General features: G+C 42.1%; 1 protein-coding gene across 2 annotated transcripts in view; it reads right to left on the bottom strand.

Annotated features, from left to right (window-relative positions):
* The window catches only part of LOC109902530 (TLE family member 5), a 36,902-nt gene that overhangs the window by 9,968 nt on the left and 3,588 nt on the right, over window positions 1-23,346 (bottom strand). For both annotated transcript variants that reach the window (XM_020498953.2, XM_020498954.2), the window contains exons 2-3: window positions 2,726-2,814; window positions 140-203 (exon numbers count right to left, since the gene is read on the bottom strand). In XM_020498953.2, coding sequence (XP_020354542.1) covers window positions 140-203; window positions 2,726-2,814 — 153 coding nt within the window. The remainder of the gene's footprint in view (window positions 1-139; window positions 204-2,725; window positions 2,815-23,346) is intronic.

Here is a 23,346-nt window from a genome sequence, read left to right as displayed (position 1 = left end):
TTAACATCCCCCTGCCTGTACAGTAGTTGGTATGAATGTGATTCCATGTGACTGGGCCAGCGGGCCCTGGGGCAGACTGACAGAGCAGGGTCAATCACACACACACACACATCATAGAAACACACACACAGACTCTCACCATGATATAATGACGCTGCATCTCAGACTTCTCACTTGCCAGCTTGTCACACTCCAGTTTCAAACTGCAGAAAAAGGAGAGAAAAACAGAACATATTTTTTGTCTATAGGAAGCATCCATCATATCTCTTCAGAGAGCCAGGAAATGATTTCATCCTTCCCTCAGCAGATCTAACATGGTGTCAATCGACCAAAGGATCCCAAATAAACCCCAATAAAAGGCCAATATATACACCCAGATTGCTTTTAAATGTCCTGCCTATAAATAGTGGCTGGTTGGTGAATGTGCAGCTCTGAGGCGTCGCAGACAGCCATTAGCTGTAATCATGTCAGCATGCTCACTGCAGATGTCACAGGAGGTGACAGGACAAAGGAGGCCAAGTCACACCACTTGTCACAAACTTGGTTACCATATTAGAATGGTTCCGGTGTTGACGTCCCCCCTGGAAAGCATTCTGATTAATAATGATACAGAGGGAGAAGGGTTTACATCAAACAAGGGTTTATAATGGTGTATTTACATTAAGATAGTCTTTGGGATCTGGATCTGTGCCACTGTGAATGACGGCTTAATTAGGCAGATCATTAGCTGTGGCGATTCTCATCATTGGTCCTAAATGGGAAACTGCTGCTCATAGCCACCACTGATTCTGTCACTTACATGGAAAAATAGTGGATGCAAATGGAATCATAAAAGTGGCGATGTTAAACCAGCCCAAAGTGAAAAGGTTAAAGAATAAACCACCTCATTACAATTCAAGAGCAGTCCTCAGATTCCCTGACCAAACAAGTGCTCAGGGGGCGCATTTCATTCAGACAGCTCTCTCCCTCTGGCCCTCCATCTCTATTCCTCTTTCGCCTGCAGCCTCCACTTAGCCAAATCGCTTTTCCCTTCTAAAAAAAAATAAAAAATCCAACAGCAGCCACACAGAGGTTGGTTGTCATGACGACCAGCCTCCCCTGCTGCCACCCTACCTGAGACCCTATTGGGATTGTCTTTGTGTGCCTGTGATTGGTGGATGCGGCCCAGGGGTCCAGAGAGACGCTCTCAAACGACACTTTGATAGAGTTTTATTGCCGCTCCTTCCGCCTCTAAATCGCTCCTGCTGTCATCTTTATTTTGATTTATGTATTCCCTGAACTATTTATGCATGTGAAGGAGGGGGGAGCGACAGTTACAATGCTCACTACTATGCTCAGGAGACCGCCTGCAGAACATTTCCCTTTAAAAGTGCTGAACACAGCGTTCTACAAAGCCTTGTCTATGGCGCTTCAGCTCAAGTCAATAGGCGGCGCATATGCATGCTACGAATTTGGTGTAGAGAACAGGTATTCTTTTCAACTGCTTCTGTCTGCCTCTGAAGGGGGTTAAATTGGGGGGGGGGGGGGGGGGTCTGGGGAATTACACACCAAAGCCCAGGCACTGAGGTGTTCATGCTATAGGAACAGACTGATGATCAGACCGACAGGAATTTCACACAACGAAAGAACATAGGCTTTTATCTTGCTCTCCTCTGATGAAGCTCAATGAAACAGGGAGGAAAGAACCTTAGCCAGTACACACTCTAGTTCCTATACCACAGGTAAAGAGGGGAAACCAGATGCAGTCGGAGCAGTGCAGCTGCTTCTTCAAAGGCTAGAAATCAATAAAGAAGAAACCTTCCTCGGTCCATAAACTCCATTTAAGTCATGAATTAAACAGCACATCTCAATCCAGGTAAAACTAATTACCTTATACCATCTACAATCTTGTTGGGTTGTGGCTATAGTGGTATATAGTGGTACATCATGACACTGTTTTCTATTACATGAAAGAGAACAGCGTTGTAGACTCGGGTTCCAAATGGAAGTGAAACACATCTATTGATCTGCTCCTAAAAAAAAGATGCAGCCGAAGACACAAAAATGTGTTTGTCTTGCTGTGAATTATTTGGTATTCTAATCATGTAGGTTATGCCCATGTGATTTTGATAAAAGCAGCATGTGGTGCACATGCTTACGGCAATGACTTAATAGAGTAGAATTCAACAAGTGCTCTAATCTGTACTCTCACCTACAAATATAATATGGTTATGCTTAATAAAGTGATTAAGAGTTTGTATCATAAAGGACAATTCCACAATTTTTCAACCTCATTCATTATCTCCAGCACCAAACCAGAGTGAAAACAGAGTATTTCTATGATCTGTGTTTGTAAAGAAAAGGTCCTAAAAAAATACTTCTCTGTAACATCACGGGGTAGGATTAAAGTAAAAAAAATAAAAATTCAAACCCTTCAAGTTTCTAGCCCAAGGGACGGTATTTTCTTACTCCCCACATCACCGCAAATCTCATTGTGTTTGAAATTCACTGTTATTCAAATGTTTTAACTTTTGATGTCATTAGGCAGAACGTTTTTTTCCTACAAAATGTAGAAAATGTGCCATTTTACATATTAAAAAAATATATATATATTTTTTGGGGGACATATGTTAACATTGGTATTGTACTGGAGAAAATGAAAATGATGTTGAAAGTTGGAGTTGCCTTTTAACAAAAGATACTAGTTTCTCTGATAAGCTGTGGTTGGAGTGTTAAAAAAATGTACCTGTGGTATTGTGCTTGGAGGAACTGGAACTCATCCTTGATTCGGTCACACGAGTCAGAGGTCGTGAATTTCAGCTGCTGCGATGAAGCCTGAGACACAGAAACACCATCAAACATGTCAGTGAAATCAGATCAGATCTGGCCTGGCTCACACCAGTAGGACTGAGTGTTGTATTGTTATCAGGATTGGAACCAAAATGATTTTACAATCGTTTCATTCTGAATAGAATTTCATTATGATTTTTTTTTTTTACTGTTCCAACCTGCAAAATATGTTCTGAACAGCTTCCAAACAAAAAAGTACCGGTTTATAATGTTCCTTTTTTAAATTAAAATTACTTTTCCAATCAGTGCGGAAAGAACAGCTTGCTATGGAGCCGGGAAGCTACAGCCTAGTCGTTTATATGCGTGATGGACAGACAAGTGTAGGGCACGAGATGCGACTGACATGATGTAGATGGAGAGAGTGAGAGAGGGTGGAGGCGGCTTGGGTTGAAGCGACATGCATTATCTGAATTTGGCCTACAGAATTATACCTACAGAGGAGCACATTCTATGGATGAACTTCCGACAGTTGGCTTAACATTAGACCAGTGCTAACGTTAGATAGCTAGCTAAAAAGTTTGTGTGCAGAGCGGCAACAGAATTAAAACTACGTCGTACCTTTTTGTAGTTAATACATCTGATGTGAAACATGGTAACTATAGTATCTAAGTAACTAGCATTGAAAAGGTTTATCAATTCTTCTGTAATTAAAATCTCTCCCTAATTTCTGAATCACGCTTGAAACATAGCTAGTAGGCTACAGTAACCTATGCTTTGGAAGGGGAGGGGCAGGTTGCATACACACTAGCAAAAATGTTCAGCTGGCGGCAGACACTGGAATAAGTTTGAGTTAGGTCTTTGCATAGGTGCTTTGTGTTTTTTTTTTGTGGGACTGAAATAAGAATGTCTTGAACATTAAAATAATGTTATCAAGCGGTTCCCATGCTTTTAAAATAACAGTATAGATCACTTTGGTTCCCGGTTCTGATTATGTTCCTCAATTTAGTTATTTTCCGGTTACAGTCACATTACTTTACAAGCAGTAGTGGTGGTAGATGGACTAATTGTGTCTTTGTGCCAAACTCACTGCAGCTTTAAACCCAAATAGGAACAAAATCGTGTTATTGTTCCAGCTGACCGCATAATGTGTCAAGTGGGAAATCTCTTAAATATGTGTAGCATTTCATTTAAAATAAATAACTGTAGGTCTAATATAGTTTACTCAAAAACCTATACAAAATGGTAATTTCTCCACTCCCGTTGACTCAATCCAGTCTAACCATTGCCACGGCGCAATCACTACTTTACATCCGATGCCAACGTACAGTATGTCAGTGAATGATGAAGCCAAAAACAGTACATACAGTATGATAGAAATCCCCGATCATTGTGACATTGGCTAGCTAAGCTCATGTGCAGAAACACTTAATCAGGTCTAACGGTTGTCTCGCGCAGAACTGCGTATGTGCAGGCCGTCATCAAATCAAAAGGAACTTATTTGATAAAACGTTTTTTTTTTTGTGTGACGAAAATGAAAACGTGTCAGTTTGTCACTTTCAGGAGGTTGGAGTACTAACATGTTCAGCTATTTAAGACATTGGCTTTAATCTAGGTTGTGCCCGTACCTTTCAAGAAAATTAACTAACGAATAATTGTTCACTTCTCAAACTCCAGCCGGGTCAGCTTTGCAAGCTGCCCCGGAAGTCTCGATGTAAAGAAATCCATATTACAGCCTTCGTTGTGATAATTGCGTTGTTTGCTCTATAACCCATCCATTCATACTCCAGCGTTATATACGATAAGGCCATGACAACAAAAATACAGTCACACAGTGGCGGAATAAATTCAACTAAATATACATCTGTTTCATCACAAAACCGAAGAACAACACCTGTCTGGTGAAGTACACAAAGCAATTATTGGATGTAACAAACAGTTATATGACCTGCAACATGGTAAAGTTCGTTAATGTTTGACAGTTTACTAAACTACTGATTTTAGAACCACAGACTACACAACACAAGTCAGCACAAAGACAACATGAGCACTTCTGCCGCTACTTCAGAACCATTTCAATTTAAACATTTAAAACGTCAAATCAAGGCTATATGCTTAGTTTAATACACTGAAAACAAACTTAAAAAGGACATCAAAAACTATTTTGTCCAATCACTGTTGCTTATTTCTATGTGCGTGCAAGCAAAACATTTTTTTTTTTACTCACCCTACTTGTAGACTAGTTCAAATCAAATCAAATTTATTTATATAGCCCTTCGTACATCAGCTGATATCTCAAAGTGCTGTACAGAAAGCCAGCCTAAAACCCCAAACAGCAAGCAATGCAGGTGTAGAAGCACGGTGGCTAGGAAAAACTCCCTAGAAAGGCCAAAACCTAGGAAGAAACCTAGAGAGGAACCAGGCTGTGGGGTGGCCAGTCCTCTTCTGGCTGTGCCGGGTGGAGATTATAACAGAACATGGCCAAGATGTTCAAATGTTCATAAATGACCAGCATGGTCGAATAATAATAAGGCAGAACAGTTGAAACTGGAGCAGCAGCACAGTGAGGTGGAAGTTGAAACTGGAGCAGCAGCATGGCCAGGTGGACTGGGGACAGCAAGGAGTCATCATGTCAGGTAGTCCTGGGGCATGGTTGAACGGCAATGTAGTCATCCTCTCTTTCATGTTGGCAAAACGGTCTATGGCTCTGTCCTATAGTATGTTTTTTGTTGTCATAGGCTACCTAGCTAAAATACTTGCTTGCTTAGCTTCCTCGCGTGGGCAACAATGACCCAACTAAGTTAGCTAGCTAGTTAACGCCAGCCTAAAAGGGCTAGGCTACAGATTGAACTTCAAATCATCTGAGGCCAGTGGCACTACATGACCAAAACGTACAGTGCCTTTTCTTCAGCAGGGACAGGGAAGATGGTTAAAATTGATGGGAAGATGGATGGAGCCAAATACAGGACCATTCTGGAAGAAAACCTGATGGAGTCTGCAAAAGACATGAGACTGGGACGGAGATTTGTCTTCCAACAAGACAATGATCCAAAACATAAAGCAACATCTACAATGGAATGGTTCAAAAATAAACATATCCAGGTGTTAGAATGGCCAAGTAAAAGTCCAGACCTGAATCCAATTGAGAATCTGTGGAAAGAACTGAAAACTGCTGTTCACAAATGCTCTCCATCCAACCTCACTGAGCTCGAGCTGTTTTGCAAGGAGGAATGGGAAAAAATTTCAGTCTCTCGATGTGCAAAACTGAGAGAGACATACCCCAAGCGACTTACAGCTGTAATCGCAGCAAAAGGTGGCGCTACAAAGTATTAACTAAGGGGGCTGAATAATTTTGCACGCCCAATTTTTCAGTTTTTGATTTGTTAAAAAAGTTTGAAATATCCAATAAATGTCGTTCCACTTCATGATTGTGTCCCACTTGTTGTTGATTCTTCACAAAAAAATACAGTTTTATATCTTTATGTTTGAAGCCTGAAATGTGGCAAAAGGTCACAAAGTTCAAGGGGGCCGAATACTTTCGCAAGGCACTGTATGTGGACACCTGCTCGTCGAACATCTCATTCCAAAATCATGAGCGTTATTGTAGTATCTGGGATCTACATCTGTTTATATTAGTTACTGTGCTGTTACTAAGCAGTAATGCATTACGGCAGTGTTACGTTACTACACCTAATAGGAAATGCACATGCGCACTGGAATGCCGGGAACTGTAGAGCATGAGGGGTTTTTGACTAAACGAAAACTAACGGTACTCCCGTCTCCTGCCTGGTCATTTCTCCACAACACAAATATTACAATTATTATGGAGTTGGTCCTCCCCTTTTCTGCTATAACAGCCTACACTCTTCTGGGAAGGCTTTCTACTAGATGCGCAACATGCTACAGCCGCAACATGCCTTACTCTTTTGGTCCAGACAGATACATGGGCTACACATGCTGGGAGAGGGGCGCTGTTTCCCTCGGTTGGATGATTTCTCCGGTGAGATTCAGTCACTTGCTAATGGACAGAAAATGATGAAGAGGTGATTATTTTTTATTGGTCAAATATTTGCCATTCATGAATACACGCCGCCGTTCATCGCCAAAATCTTGTAATGTGGTTATCAGCTGTCTGTGCAGGGCAGGCAACTGTCTTGTGAGTGCTGAGCAGCAGCCAAATGGAGCAGTTGCTATGCCATCAGGACATTACGGGAATTTCCTGAAAATCTCACTCCATTGGGATTTTGGACAACGCTTAGAACATTTCAAAATACAAATTAATATCCCCTCTGATTTCAATAATGCAACACAGGCACTAACAATTATGGATCTTAAAAGGTTCTGAGAATTTTTTTTTATAAAAAAAAAATGGAAGGCACACTCTGGCTGCCTGTAGATACTGTGATGATAGGTGGTAGTCTAATAGTAGACACCTTTTCCTAAAGGCACATGGCCAGTTCCAGATCTGACAGACTGATACATGAGGGTTTGCCAAATTTTCCCATAACTTAAAGATTTCCTGACTTTTGATAGCCAGTATTCTAACAATCTAGGGACAAAGTTAGGCTAAATGCTAAGCTACACATTTCCTTACTTGCAAATCAAAAAACACTTGGCGACCAAGTGAAAACTGCTAGATATAAGTAGGCCTAATCCATTATCATTATAACTAAGCCAAATCTCTACACAAGCCTATTCGACAGACTTCAATTTCCAAGAGCTCTAACCTCTAACATTATCTATCCATCCAGCCAACCGTGGAAAAGAGAGAGCAAATAGCAGTTATGTTGCCTACACAAGACCAAGCCTGTGTCAACAAAAGGCACTTAGGGGCAAAACACCAGCTGGTTGTTCGAAGCTCTTCCCGCCCCAGCCCTGCAGCACCACTGAAGTCAGCCTGGCCCTGCTGGTAGCCCCCAGACAGAGTTGGGGGGGGGGGGGATCTGGTTTCCTCAGTGTTTAGCACAGTATGCAAACGTTTAAAATACCAAAGGTTCTTTGAGTCAATAGCCTCAGGTGGAGCATTCCAGTGCAGAGAGAGAAAGTAAGTAAGAGGGAGTGAGGGCCCCCAGTGTTTCTTCCCATAAGTTCCTCCCACACAAGTTCCTCCCACATCAGCCTCACTCTGAACACAGCTCCAACCCGGGGCAGGTAGGAGTTGCCCTTTAACCACAGATACAGGGTCAGAAATTTTCTTTTATCTCCTAATGGTTAATGTTAGGGTTTGAGGTAGGGTAATCTGATCCTAGATCTATGGTAAGGAGCAACTTTTGCCTTGAGCCAATGAAGAAGTGGCGAAGCGAGGGGCCCCGTCTTCGGTCTTTCCAGCAGGTGGCCTTTATTTGTATTTTTTTCAGAATTTTCACCAAGCCAGGAGTTTTTGTATGGCCAAATGAGTGTGTGGAATTCGGTCAACAAAACATGTAATGGCTTATTTTCTACGTGAGGCTTATTTGATCGAATTTTTGTAACGTTTTGTAATGCTTAGGTTGTTACGAGTGGACTGACAAGAGGAACACGTCACATCCTGGCAACTTTGAAAAACAACAACTTTATATCAGTTGTTCACACGCGTATCTGCCCTCTTAATAGTCTCACCTGATCTTACCTCCCAACTGCCTTCAATCTTTGAAGACGTGTATTTTAATTGTTAGAGCAGCCACATCTGTTAAATATAATGGATAATCTATGCCCGAGCGCCCTACATATGCAGGCCTCTGACCTTTAGCCTCACCCACATGCAACCTTTGAAGTACTCTAGGCTATATAAACATGCAGTATGGCTGGGCCTACTGTTGGTGGTGCAGTGCTGTAAAGTGACCAAAATGAAAAAGCTCTGTGGGGCCTCCAAGCACAGAACAGATGGATGCACATAATGTTAATGAAATACTCCCGTAATACGGTGACACATGCCATCTGGTGTGACGAAAAAAAGGTGCCTGCTCTGCGCGGGTGTAAAATGCGTGCACCCGCGTGTGTGTATGTATTGGCCCAAGTGTGTGAGGTAAGCACGTCTCGATTCAGAGAGAGGACATAAGCCTCCATAAAGATGCTCTGCTGCCTGTGAAGATAACACCTAGTATTGAAATGAAACATACACACACACATAAAGGTACCAGTCAAAAGTTTGAACAAACCTACTCATTCAAGGGTTTATCTTAATTTTTACTATTTTCGACACTGTAGAATAGTGAAGACATCAAAACCACAAAATAACACATATGGAATCATGTAGTAACCAAAAAAAAGTGTTAAAGAAATATATATACAGTGGGGCAAAAAAGTATTTAGTCAGCCACCAATAGTGCAAGTTCTAACACTTAAAAAGATGAGGCCTGTAATTTTCATTATAGATACACTTCAACTATGACAGACTAAATTAGAAGAAAAAAAATCCAGAAAATCACATTGTAGGATTTTTTTATGAAATTATTTGCAAATTATGGTGGTCAATAACAAAAGTTTCTCAATACTTTGTTATATACCCTTTGTTGGCAATGACAGAGGTCAAACGTTTTCTGTAAGTCTTCACAAGGTTTTCACACACTGTTGCTGGTATTTTGGCCCATTCCTCCATGCAGATCTAGAGCAGTGATGTTTTGGGGCTGTTGCTGGGCAAGACGGACTTTCAACTCCCTCCAAAGATTTTCTATGGGGTTGAGATCTGGAGACTGGCTAGGCCACTCCAGGACCTTGAAATGCCTCTTACGAAGCCACACCTTCGTTGCCTGGGCGGTGTGTTTGGGATCATTGTCATGCTGAAAGACCCAGCCACGTTTCGTCTTCAATGCCCTTGCTGATGGAAGGAGGTTTTCACTCAAAATCTCACGATACATGGCCCCATTCATTCTTTCCTTTACACGGATCAGTCGTCCTGGTCCTTTTGCAGAAGAACAGTTCCAAAGCATGATGTTTCCACCCCCATGCTTCACAGTAGGTATGGTGTTCTTTGGATGCAACTCGGCATTCTTTGTCCTCCAAACACAACGAGTTGAGTTTACCAAAAAGTTATATTTTGGTTTCATCTGACCATATGACATTCTCCCAATCTTCTTCTGGATCATCCAAATGCTCTCTAGGAAACTTCAGATGGGCCTGGACATGTACTGGCTTAAGCACGGGGACACGTCTGGCACTGCAGGATTTGAGTCCCTGGCGGCGTAGTGTGTTACTGATGGTAGGCTTTGTTACTTTGGTCCCAGCTCTCTGCAGCTCATTCACTAGGTCCCCCCGTGTGGTTCTGGGATTTTTGCTCACCGTTCTTGTGATCAGTTTGACCCCACGGGGTGAGATCTTGCGTGGGGCCCCAGATCGAGGGAGATTATCAGTGGTCTTGTCTTGTATGTCTTCCATTTCCTAATAATTGCTCCCACAGTTGATTTCTTCAAACCAAGCTGCTTACCTATTGCAGATTCAGTCTTCCCAGCCTGGTGCAGGTCTACAATTTTGTTTCTGGTGTCCTTTGACAGCTCTTTGGTCTTGGCCATAGTGGAGTTTGGAGTGTGACTGTTTGAGGTTGTGGACAGGTGTCTTTTATACTGATAACAAGTTCAAACAGGTGCCATTAATACAGGTAACGAGTGGAGGACAGAGGAGCCTCTTAAAGAAGAAGTTACAGGTCTGTGAGAGCCAGAAATCTTGCTTGTTTGTAGGTGACTAAATACTTATTTTCCACCATAAATTGAAAATAAATTCATAAAAAATCCTACAATGGGATCTTCTGGATTTTTCCCCCTCATTTTGTCTGTCATAGTTGAAGTGTACCTATGATGAAAATTACAGGCCTCTCATCTTTTTAAGTGGGAGAACATGCACAATTGGTGGCTGACTACTTTTTTGCCCCACTGTATATGTATTTGAGAATAGCCACCATTTGCCTTGATGACAGCGTTGTACGCTCTCGGCATTCTCTCAACCAGCTTCACGAGGTAGTCACCTGGAATGCATTTCAATTAACAGGTGTGCCTTGTTAAATGTTCATTTGGGGAATTTCTTTCCTTCTTAATGCGTTTGAGCCAATCAGTTGTGTTGTGACAAGGTAGGGGTGGTATACAGAAGATGGTCCTTTACCAAATAGCCAATATTATGGCAAGAACAGCTCAAATAAGTAAAGAGAGACAACAGTCCATCATCACTTTAAGACATGAAGGTCAGTCAATACAGACATTTTAGACATTTTAAAGTTTCTTCAAAACTGGCTCTCATGAAGACCGCCACAGGAAAGGAAGAGTAACCTCTGCAGAGGATATGTTCATTAGTTCCCAGCCTCAGAAATTGCATCCAAAATAAATGCTTCACAGGGTTCAAGTAACAGACATCAACTGTTCAGAGAAGACTGTGTGAATCGGGCTACTAAAGGACACCAATAATAAGAAGAGACTTGCTTGAGCCTAGGAACACGAGCAATGGACATTAGACCAGTGGAAATTTGCTCTGATGAGTCCAAATGTGAGATTTTTGGTTTCAACTGCTGTGTCTTTGTGAGACGCAGAGTAGGAGAATGGATGATCTCTGCATGTGTGGTTCCCACCGTGAAGCATGGAGGTGGTGTGATGGTGTGGGGCGCTTTGCTGGTGACACTGTCAATGATTTATTTAGAATTCAAAAGGCACACTTAACCAGCATGGCCATCCCATCTGGTTTGTGCTTAGTGGGACTATCATTTGCTTTAAACAGGACAATGAGCCAATACACCTCCAGGCTGTGTAAGGGCCTGAGGAAGGAGAGGGATACGGTGCTGCATCAGATGACCTGGTGTCCACAATCACCCAATCTCAACCCAATTGAGATGGTTTGGGATGAGTTGGACCGCAGAGTGAAGGAAAAGCAGCCAACAAGTGCTCAGCATATGTGGGAACTCCTTCAAGACTGTTGGAAAAACATTCCAGGTGAAGCTGGTTGAGAGAATGCCAAGAGTGTGCAGAGCTGTCATAAGGGCAAAAGGTGGCTACGTTGAAGAATCTCAAATATAAACAAATCATTTTAACACTTTTTTGGTTACTACATGATTCCGTGTGTGTCATTTCATAGCTGTGATGTCTTCACCATTATTCTACAAAGTAGAAAACAATAAAAATAAAGACAAACCCTTGAATGAGTAGGTGTCCAAACTTTTGCCTGGTACTGTACATTCAGTTGAAGTCGGAAGTTTACATACACTTAGGTTGGATTCATTTATTAAAACTAATTTTTTTAACCACTCCACATGTGTATGTATTATAATTCTATGTATTATAATTAACCCGTTTCTCACAGTTTTTTTCCCAGGAAAAGGGAGTGGTTTTGGGCGGTAACTCTTGGTAACCGGGTTCCCGTTATTCAACCCTAATGTGTTTGTGCCCTCCCATGTGTTTTGTGTGTGTGTGTGTGTGTGCTGGTATGCCCTCCATGTCCATGCGTTGTGTGTGTGTTTTGACTGCCATGCTTGGCCTGCCTTGCAGTCTATGTTTGCGAGTGCACTTCACTAGAAGTGATAAAAGTAGAATAATCTCCTTTAAAGCGTCTTAACAAGGTCAAATCAGCTGGGCTCAGGGTGGGGGATAACCGCATCTCAGGAATGGGGGTAAGCCCGGCCTGGTCCATGGAGATAATAATCAAAATCAAATTCCTGGCCCAAACAGGATTAGGCTCCCTGTTGCTGTATCTAAAGCCCAGTCCAATGCTGAAGAGACAATCCAATTCCTCAGCCCCTAACATGCATGGGTTGGCCTGGCCCTGAGCCAGTCAGACCTCTGTCTCTCTGCTCACTGGGTACAGTGGCTCTACAAGCATATCAGGGTGATTTCTCATGAAACCAAATTTAAGTCATAGAATAGTCTTTTGGAGGAAGGATTGTTGACATATATTTTTATCTAAAATCATAATTGGGAATATTTAATCAAAGTTTGCATATTTATCACATTCTAGCCCTTATATTTGAAATTTAGCAGGCCCTCTTATCCAGAATGACCAGTACTGAGTGCATACATTTTCATACTTTTTTCTTCATTCTGGTCCACTGTGTGAATCAAACCTCCAACCCTGGCATTGGAAGCACCATGCCCTAACAGCTGAGCTACACGGGACAGACTTACCCTTTCAGACATAATGTTATAGAGATGCTACAAAGCAAAAACATTGGTGTCATATGAAGCTATACCCCTTGCTCTGAAATATGACTGGTATTAATTTATGAATATAAATCATGATTTGTCAATTGTTATATATACACTCACTCTACGGGCATATTTAAAAAAAATATTGTATTATTATTTAACTAGGCAAGTCAGTTAAGGACAAATTCTTATTTACAATGACGGCCTAGGAACAGTGGGTTAATTGCCTTGTTCAGGGGCAGAACAACATATTTTTACCTTGTCAGCTCGGGGATTTGATCTAGCAACCTTTCATTTACTGGCCCAATGCTCTAACCACTAGGCTACCAACCGCGCCATATCAAAGTTCCAGAGTGGGATCTCTGCTAGTTAAATTAATGGCCATTTTATACTGAGAAATTGGTGTAGTAGGCAATGTAACCAATCACAGCCCAGGTCCACAGAGTTTCTAAACCCAGAGGCGCAACATCAAGACATCCGGGAAAACAGACTAGAATGGGGTTTGAGAAGTCAATGAGAAGGGAAATTCTTCCTTTAATTTTTCTCAATCTAAACATTCAATTTGCATGTTGACTGCAGGAATGTCCACCAGAGCTGTTGCCAGAGAATTTAATGTTATGTTCTCTACCATAAGCCGCCTCCAACATCATTTTTACGTCCAACCGGCCTCAGAACCGCAGACCACGTGTAACTACGCCTGCCCATGACCTCCACATCCATCTTCTTCACCTGCGCTATCGTCTGAGACCAGCCACCCGGACAGCTGATGAAACTAAGGAGTATTTATGTCTCTAATAAGGCCTGTTTGTAGGGGAAAAACTCATTCTAATTGGCTGGGCCTGGCATATCTGTATTCAGTCATGTGAAATCCCTAGATCAATGCATTTTATTTAAATTTACTGATTTCCTTATGAACTGTCACTCAGTAAAATCGTTGCAATTACAGCATTAACAATATAAAACATTTGCCAAATCATAAGTTGTATATTTTTCTATATTCATAAATGAAAGAAATTTTATTTTAAAGCAAAATACTAAATATTAGAACAAGCAATAAAGTTTCATATGACACCAATGTTTGCTTTGTAGCACCTACAGATATATTCTTTGTTATGTAGGTCTGTGTGCGATGTGTTCCTATATGGGTTCATCCTAGGTAGTAAACTGGTACTGTTTCATTGTAGTTTGTTTTGTGTTTTAGGTAGGTTTGTGTGCAGGTTTAATGTTCATGAATCCATATGAAGTTCTAATACAGATTTGCATTGTGTATAATTTCCTTTTCCCTCTAATTACCCATTTGAGAGATTCCCTGCTGGTTTGGTTCCACCCTGAATGTGGGGATTCAGAACAAACCCCTCTCTCGCTTGCCCTCACACGCTCTCTCTCCAGTGGCGATGTAAACAGGGAGCCGGAGATGCAGGAAATGCAATCCGCACACTGCTGTTCCCCTCAGGCAGGATTTACACTGAGGAGGATGTTTTCTGATGATACCCGGTGTTATTGTCGGTGTGTGTGCGCCTGTGTGTGCATGCGTGAAGCATAGCCGCTCCCACAGAGTAATCGCACTCTCCTGCCTTTGTGGTCTGATCTGCTGAGCAGAAACATAGGATTGGGTTTGTAATCCTTGTTAAAGATAGACATAGTCTTGTCTCATGGCTGCAACTCCCGTACGGACTTGGGAGAGGCGAAGGTCGAGAGCCATGCATCCTCTGAAACACAACCCTACCAAGCCGCACTGCTTCCTGACACAAAGCGGGGAAGCCCGCCGCACCAATGTGTTGGAGGAAACACCATACACCTGGCGACTGTGTCAGCATGCACTGTGCCCGGCCCGCCACAGGAGTCGCTAGTGCGCGATGGGAAGAGGACATCACTGCCAGTCAAACCCTCCCCTAACCTAGACGACGCTGGGCTAATTGTGAACCACCCCGGGTCGCGGCCGGCTGCGACAGAGCGTGGACTCGTACCCAGAATTTCTAGTGGCACAGCTAGCACTGTGATGCAGTGCCACTCAGGAGACCATGGAGAGTAAATTTAACTCAGATTTTATGATTATGATTATTCTTCTTTTTTTTTTTTTTTTAGTCTGTGGGCTGTGCAGGGGGAGGAAAGGATGACAATTTCCTGAAATGATGAATCCCATGAAGACTGTCTCTATTGCCCCACCAGAGCACAACGTTTTTTAATGCATCTCAAAGGACTTGGGCAGAATGAAATGAAGAGTTTTCGTCGATTTTTGAGCTGTGTGTGACAGAGGAAATGTGAAAGTGGGATGTATGTATGTACGTACAGTTGAAGTCGGAAGTTTACATACACTTAGGTTGGAGTCATTAAAACTTGTGTTTTTCAACCACTCCACAAATGTCTTAACAAACTATAGTTTTGGCAAGTCTGTTAGTGCCTCTGCTTGACATCATGGGAAAATCAAAAGAAATCAGCTAAGACCTCAGAAGAAGAAAAAATCCTTGTCTGATGAAACAAAAATACAATTGTTTGGCCATAATGAACATCGTTATGTTTGGAGGAAAAAGGGGGAGGCTTGCAAGCTGAAGAACACCATCCTAACTGTGAAGCACGGGGGTGGCAGCATCATGTTATGGGGGTGCTTTGCTGCAGGAGGGACTGGTGCACTTCACAAAATAGATGGCTTCATGAGGCAGGAAAATTATGTGGAAGAAACATCTCAAGACATCAGTCAGGAAGTTAAAGCTTGGTCGCAAATGGGTCTTCCAAATGGACAAGGACCCCATGCATACTTCCGAAGTTCTTGCAAAATGGCTTAAGGACAACAAAGTCAAGGTATTGGAGTGGCCATCACAAAGCCCTGACCTAAATATAATTGAAAATGTGTGGGCAGAACTGAAAAAGCGTGTGCGAGCAAGGAGGCCTACAAACCTGACTCCGTTACAGCAGCTCTGTCAGGAGGAATGGGCCAAAATTCCCCCAGCTTATTGTGGGAAGCTTGTGGAAGGCTACCCGAAACGTTTAACCCAAGTTAAACAATTTAAAGGCAATGCTACCAAATACTAATTGAATGTATGTAAACTTCTGGCCCACTGGGAATGTGATGAAATAAATCACTCTACTATTATTCTGACATTTCACATTCTTAAAATAAAGTGGTGATCCTAACTGACCTAAAACAGGGAATTTTTTACCAGGATTAAATGTCAGGAATTGTGGAAAACTGAGTTTAAATGTATTTGGCTAAGGTGTATGTAAACTTCCGACTTCAACTGTAGCTCTCTGTAGCAACTGTAGCTCGCTCTCTCTCTCATATACACACACTCACCCACCCTCTTTCAGGTAATACATTCAATGCAGTATCAGCCTTGTATTTAGATAATGAATGATGGGTTATGCATAATAAGCTTTTAACTTACAGCCTCTGTCTCTTACGCAATACGCAACCACCTGTATTCTGCTGGTCTCTCCTTAAAGAAAATGCTCTTTAGCTCTTCGAGTCCCATGCAGGAAATGCTACACCACAATCACTTGCTGGACATATTTTTTAAAGCATTTCTTATACCAATAGACTATTCAAAGAGGGATGCAATCTCTTTTTTGCAGAACGTTAAATACAGCAGCCAATAGAACTCATGGGTAGTTTGAAAGAAGAGCGAACACACAATGGCGGTAGGCTATAGCAGTTATTTATTCAGACCCATATCCATTCAATCTTTGTGAAGAAAAGTGAAAGCCTTTGCATCAAATTCTAGTCCTATATTATTCAAGGATGTCATTAGCAACAAGAGAGAAAGAGGTAGGCTACTAACATGAGGGGAAATATTATGAAAGGTATACAGTACCAGTCAAAAGTTGACACACCTACTCAATCCAGAGATTCTTTTTTTTATTTTTATTTTTTACAATTTTCTAGATTGTAGAATAGTGAAGACAAACTATGAAATAACAGATATGGAATCATGTAGTAAAAATAAAAACCTTGGAATGAAGTTTGCCTAAACTTGACTGGTACTGTATATGTGTCAGGCCCTATTATACTGCATTTCAAAATGAAAAACAAATTCACTAGCCTATACTTGTAACTGTAGGCCGCATGTGTTGCACCAGGATCGCATGTACTCTTCTGCTTCATCATGGTTTGAATAATGTACATAATCCCAGTCCATATAATACAAGAGTATAGTAACAGCTCACACAAAAAGATTAGCCTACTGGAGCTAGTTTCATTCATCTACCCAAGAAAGCATATAGCTAGCCATATTTATGGGCTTTTATGTTTTTCAGTTGTGCGTAATGTGCAGTAGCCTATATCATATATGTATTGGATAACAGCACGATCATTTGGGCTTTTTTGAGCTTTGGCTCAGTAAATGTTGTTAATAATGTAGTGCTCATAAAATGTATTTATTATATGGTTCATCAGGTTCAGTGGGCATCAGGTTGGAATGTTCATGCTGATCAAAGCCAGACATATTTATATGCTTTATAATGCCTTTGAATGACACTTCCTGTTGTTGCGAGATATACCGGGATATCCGGACAAAAAGTGATTTATTCTCTGGATGGAACATTTGTAAAACAAAACCTGGAAAATATTAAACCCTAAACACACACCCACAAAAGCCAGGGCAAAAGCACAGGAACTGCAACAAGCCGAGGAAGACTGCAAGGCAAGGGGAAATGAGCAATGTCACGTGTTGGGAAACAGGGTTGCGGGTTTGGGAAACCATAGGAGAGATTAAAAATGGCCTGGTGAAGGAGGCTGTGAGATTACAGAGAGTGCGGTTATGCCGGCTTGTAAAAACCCAGGTTATTACTTACATGGGTCCAAAAGGGAGGTACTAAAATTACTTCCTGGTTGATAACCAAAATAAGTGGACAGACCTGCATTCTAAAATGCTCCCTCCTCTGCACTCTGACACCTATTTGTTGAACAATGACCGTAGCTAGCTGGCTAGTTAGATCCAGCCAACCCACAGCCTACACCTGGGCATGTACAGCTCAGTCTGGGAGGGCTGCCTGCCGTAGATCTCTGGGGTTTTCAAAGAGCTCCAGGATGAGGTGTTTTGTTGCTCCAGTCTTCCTCCTGCCCTGCCTGTGTGAAAGGAGGGAGTACAGCTAATTCTCTTGTCTGGGCTCTGCAGTGCCTGTGTTCTGGCAGGTCTGGGGCCTGTACAGGGGTTGGCCAATCAAAAGCCCCCCCGCCGAGATGCTTTGTTCCAGCCCAGCGCCCTGCTCAGGGGTGCCCCCCCCCCCCCACCACACACAGCCACATCTGAATACTGTCGCTTGGTTCCTTGATCTGATCGAGGCTAATCGTCAAAGTAGCCAATAGTAAACCAAAAAAGAAGAATCCACCCCCCCCAAAATGTATTTTGTTTAGAAGTAATAACTAGTTATTACAGGCTATTGTGAATTGGTAAAGCCTGCTATAGGCAACTTGCTAGCCATGTGCTTTTTGACTCTATGACCAAAACATGACGTTCTATTTTTAGCTGATATGGGAATGAATCTACAAGCAGCACATCAAACCGGGATAATGTTGTAGGTTACACAGGCTAGTAGAAGAATATTGCCAGGGCATATTTTTGTATTATAAATCAGATAATTTCACATGGAGATCTAAAAAGGCTAGCTTGCTTGCTCTGTTTTTAGCCAGGCCAACGTCAGCTAGCCAGGCTGCCACTAGCTACGACTAGCAAGGGAAGGTGATACTTCCTTGTTTTCACAAAATCAAAAAAAATCAAAAATTGTTGCCATTGCCCCCTTGTGAATGGGAGTGGGACCGGCAAGCATATAATTTTATCAAAAAGGTTTTCCCCTACTCCAAAGAAAATTCCACTTCACCCATGTGCACGCACATGGATCAACAGAGTTATGCTTGTAGTAAACTTAATCCCCCGCCATATTCCCTCCTCCCACATACAGACCACATCTACACACACACCATCCTTATGCTCCGCTTCTCCCTCTTGCCAACATCCTACACTTTGTCCTTTTCTCTCACAGTTTTCGCAGCGTCGGGAATAATGTATACAGACAAAAGGCCAACCCACACAAAGCATGCAATAATTTATGAACACAAAACAGAGGCTCATAAAATCCACCCACACACAATCATCACTCATACAGAGTGTGGTCAGAAAGGTGCTGGGCGGAAGGCTATAACAGGTGTCTCTCCATGCAATCTTCAAGTCTTGGAATAACAACCAATAGAACCAATCCTCTCAGCAGCACAATAGCAATGCTTTTCACACATTCAACAAGGCTGTGGTTCTTTCACTTCTCAGAGGATTTAAGAAGTAATGAATTCTAACCAGGACCTAAAATCAGAACACCAAAAATGTTACTTTTCCATTGCTGAAAATGTGTAAAATATTCAACACCCTTTAGCCGTAGTCCTCGCATTTCATCTAGTTAGCAATTACTGAAATGGCTATTTGTGAAATAATTGTTTTTTGGGGGCAGAACCAATCTTTTGTGTTAGTCTTCCAAAATTGGCAGGTATGAACTCTGACAGAAAGGGGGAGGTGTGTATGTATGCCTTCCCTGCTTAGAATGTGTGTATTTATGATGGGGACTTGGAGACTGTCCCAATCCCCCAACCCAACAGTCATTTGAAAATCAGCCAGTGTGGCCCTCCAGTAAAATCAATATCACCTGTGACCCATGGCTTGCCCTCAATAGCTGTGCCCCCCGCGGAGTGAAGGGAGGTGGTGCTCTGGGCCCTCTGTCATGCTAATGAGCGACTCTGCCCTTAACGACCCAGACATCTGCTGGCTGTGTATGTGTCAAGCCCCACATTCAATTTGTTCCCCAGAAACAAAAAGCAGATAAGACCCTTGAGGCCAGTCAGGACATTTGTGTGTATGCGTGCATAAACGGTGTTATTTGTAGAAGTGTCTGTACCCTTGTTATTGACATTGTGTATGGGAAAGTGTGAAAGACATAGGCAACCTTGAGTTAATTTAAATATGTGTGCAATCATTACTGCATTGACGAGTGGATGTCAGCTTTGGCTAGAGACAGGTGAAGAGGGTGCCCTTGTGTGTTCACTCTGTGTGCTTGTGGTGCACTGTGTGAGTAACAGAGCGATTGAGCAGGGGTGGGAGGGAGTTTGTTTAATGGGCGAGACAGGGGACCATGGGGATTAAGTTCCCCCAGCTGGAGGCTTTAGAGAAAAGGCTGGGGGCTGTTCTGTTAATTCAAGTGGGCTTAATAATGCCTGTGCACCCTCTTCCCTCCGACCACTACATCAAATCTGGGAGGAAATGCATGATAAAGGGCAACAAGCAGGGAACATGTGTGTGTGTGTGTGCTCATGCAAACTTGTGAGTCACAGCCAATAGGTTTGTGAGATTTTACTCCCATACTACTACATTTAGCAGTGTCGGCTACACGCTGTTCTGTGGGTCCTATTTACAGAAGAAACTGCTTTGTAGATGCATAGGATTAAACAGGCTCCAAACAATATGGTAAATGCAAACATCTGGGTCAGACTGCAGCCACTTCCAAATGAAGATTTCTTCACTTAAACCAACAGATTCTACTGACCCACTATAGTGACTGAGCTCTTTAGGAAAACATTTGCATATTCATTATTTGAATGGTGTTAATCTTTTCCCCGGGTCATCTGTCAACAATCCATCATCTGCCATTTGTTTATCTGTGTTACAACCAAATGTATGCAAATACACCTGGGTCTGACATCTGGCGTTGTCACTGGTAACAGGGGTTTGAAAGATGAGTGATAGTTCTGTAACTGCTACACTCCTGCAAGAATCCTACACACATTCAGTTTCTTAAATCCATTACAATTACAACACCTTCATTGCATGGGGGATGAAGGCAAAATAACTTCCAATTTAATTGATTTACCATGATAACATGGAATATACTAGGCTAGTTACAAAAATATATAAGGTGAAACACTCTGCTTTAAGCACTCCGAGCTAAATCACCTTTGAGGCATTTCTGAACCGGGTGAGTTTGAGAGATCCATCTCCGCTGTCAGGCTCCAGTTTAAGTCTTCCATCATGACGGCTCTAATCTCTGACAGTCATATCTATAGCTGTCACATATTTCCAACCACAGGGCCTGTGGCAGCCCAGCCAGCAGCACTGTTCAGTTTGATTTGAGGAGGGCTTCAGCAGCACAGAGTGGAGGTGCAACATTAACTACTTATGCTCCAAGGATGAACCAACTGCTGTAGCTCTCACAAAGCGTCGCACTAAATCCATAATCCACGTTTTTAAATCCTGTGTGTTGGGTCTTAATACTCCAATCAAGTAGCATAAGGGCACTGAATTGGATTAGGGGGGAAAAACAAGTGACAAATGGCCAGGTAAAGGTGACTGAACGCCAGTGCATCACATCAGAGATGACTGGCTACCTACAGCACCAAGGCATCTTCTCCAACCTAGGGTCATTAGAATTGCAGAAAAGTGGATGGAATCCCAGATTTTTGTTTAGCTAAATCAACAAATGCAAATATACAAAGCGCAACATGTACAGTGTTGGACCCATGTTTCACGAACTGAAATAAAAGATCACAGAAATGTTCCATACGCAAAAAAAATGGTTTACATCCCTGTTATTGAGCATTTCTACTTTGCCAAGACAATCCACCCACCTGACATGTGTGGCATATCAAGAAGTTGATTAAACAGAATGAACATTACACAGGTGCACCTTGTGCTGGGGGCAACAATAAGGCAACTCTAAAATATGCAATTTTGTCACAACACAATGCCACAAATGTCTCAAGTTGAGGGAGCATGCACTTGTCATGTGCATGCTAGCCTAGTGGTTAGAGCATTGGACTAGTAACCGAAAGGTTGCAAGTTAAAATCCCCAAGCTGACAAGGTACAAATCTCTCGTTCTGCCCCTGAACAGGCAGTTAACCCACTGTTCCTAGGCCGTCATTGAAAATAAGAATTTGTTCTTAAATGACTTGCCTAGTAAAATAAAAAGGTAAAACATGTTTGTTTTTTTATTGTCCAACAGAGCTGTTGTCAGAGCATTTCATGTTGATTTCGCTACCATAAGCCACCTCCAACATAATTTTAGAGAATTTGCCAGTATATCTAACCAGCATCACAACCGCAGACTACCAGCTTAGGATCTCTACCTGCGGGATAGTAGGAGGGGGGTATTTCTGTCTATAACAAGCCTTTTTGTGGGGAAAAACTTTTTGTGTGTGAAATCCATAGATTAAGGCCTAAATAATTTATTTCAACTGACTGATTTTCTTTTCTGAACTGTAACTCAGTAAAAATAAAAATGGGGGGAAATTGTGCATGTTACATTTATATTTTTGTTCAATATATGTGATATTTATTGAAAGCTCTTTTTAACACCAGTTTGTTATGAGGGTAGAAGTCAGTGGTCGTATCCGAATACCCATACTTGCGTCCTAAAATAGTGAGCCGTTTGAGAATGCAAAATTTTTTAATAGTACGCAACATTTTGAAAAGAGTATACTTTAAAATGACAACAGCTGATCAATTAGATATAGGGATGCCCTTCCGAAATTAATGAATTGCAGGAAACAACGTAATAGTGCATGAGGCATTATCAGTATGCGAAAATTTTAAAGTGTATGATTTTTAAAAATGTTTTAAATCGAGTATGGTTCAAATGTCAGAAAGTTACACTAATTTCTGCCATCTGGTAGAATTCAATGCACACTTTCCCACGATGCATTGGAAGAGGTGGACTGCGCGTGATAGGCCCTAGTTCTCTTCAAGTAGCCAACACTAGGCCACTTATATTGGGAAGATGCTGAATGTGTGGTGTTCAAATATGAGGCAAGTAGTTTTTGTTCTCCTTACAATGATCACAAGTATTGCATCGTAGGTTACATCTTTGCAAATAAGTGTTGTTTAAAAAAAACATGTTTTAACCCAAAGTGGATTTCTGTTCTCATTGAAAAGCGTTTGCCAGTCGGGAGGAGCTACTGCATGGCTTCTTTTTTATTGAAACGGTACCGTGCTACATAGTATAAAAAGTTGAGTCCATAGTATACCGTTTAAGTACGTAGTATGCTAGCATGGGTATTTATTTACAGACACAGCCAGTCATTATAGAACATAGGCCTGCAACCCAAAGCTATCACACAAGATGTTCCACTCCTGATGAGGGTGAGAGACATTGGGGAGACAACCCACCAACTGTAATCAGGTTGAACTCTAATGCCGAGTCTAACTCAGTCAGCGGAAGGATTCTGGAGAGTGCGATGGGGTAAGCCAGTAAGATCTCACACAATTACAAGCTCTTCACTTCTCCTCTGCACACTGATGAGGTGTGAAGTGGCAGGAGTGGTCCTCTCAGACAACGCCAGCCTCAGAACAGAGCTGCATGCCGTGGCTGCACTGACTGATGCAAAAAGGCACACCATTCATGTCATGGGACATACAGGCTCTAGCCTGAGGAAACAACTCTTACCCCTTCTGTGTTAGAACTGGCGACGACAAATCGCTGATATGGAGCAAGTGCACCGTGGCAACATAATAGTCC

Source organism: Oncorhynchus kisutch, linkage group LG13, assembly GCF_002021735.2.
Source record: "Oncorhynchus kisutch isolate 150728-3 linkage group LG13, Okis_V2, whole genome shotgun sequence".
Taxonomy (NCBI): Eukaryota; Metazoa; Chordata; class Actinopteri; order Salmoniformes; family Salmonidae; genus Oncorhynchus; species Oncorhynchus kisutch.
This window is presented reverse-complemented; position numbering and strand designations above follow the sequence as displayed.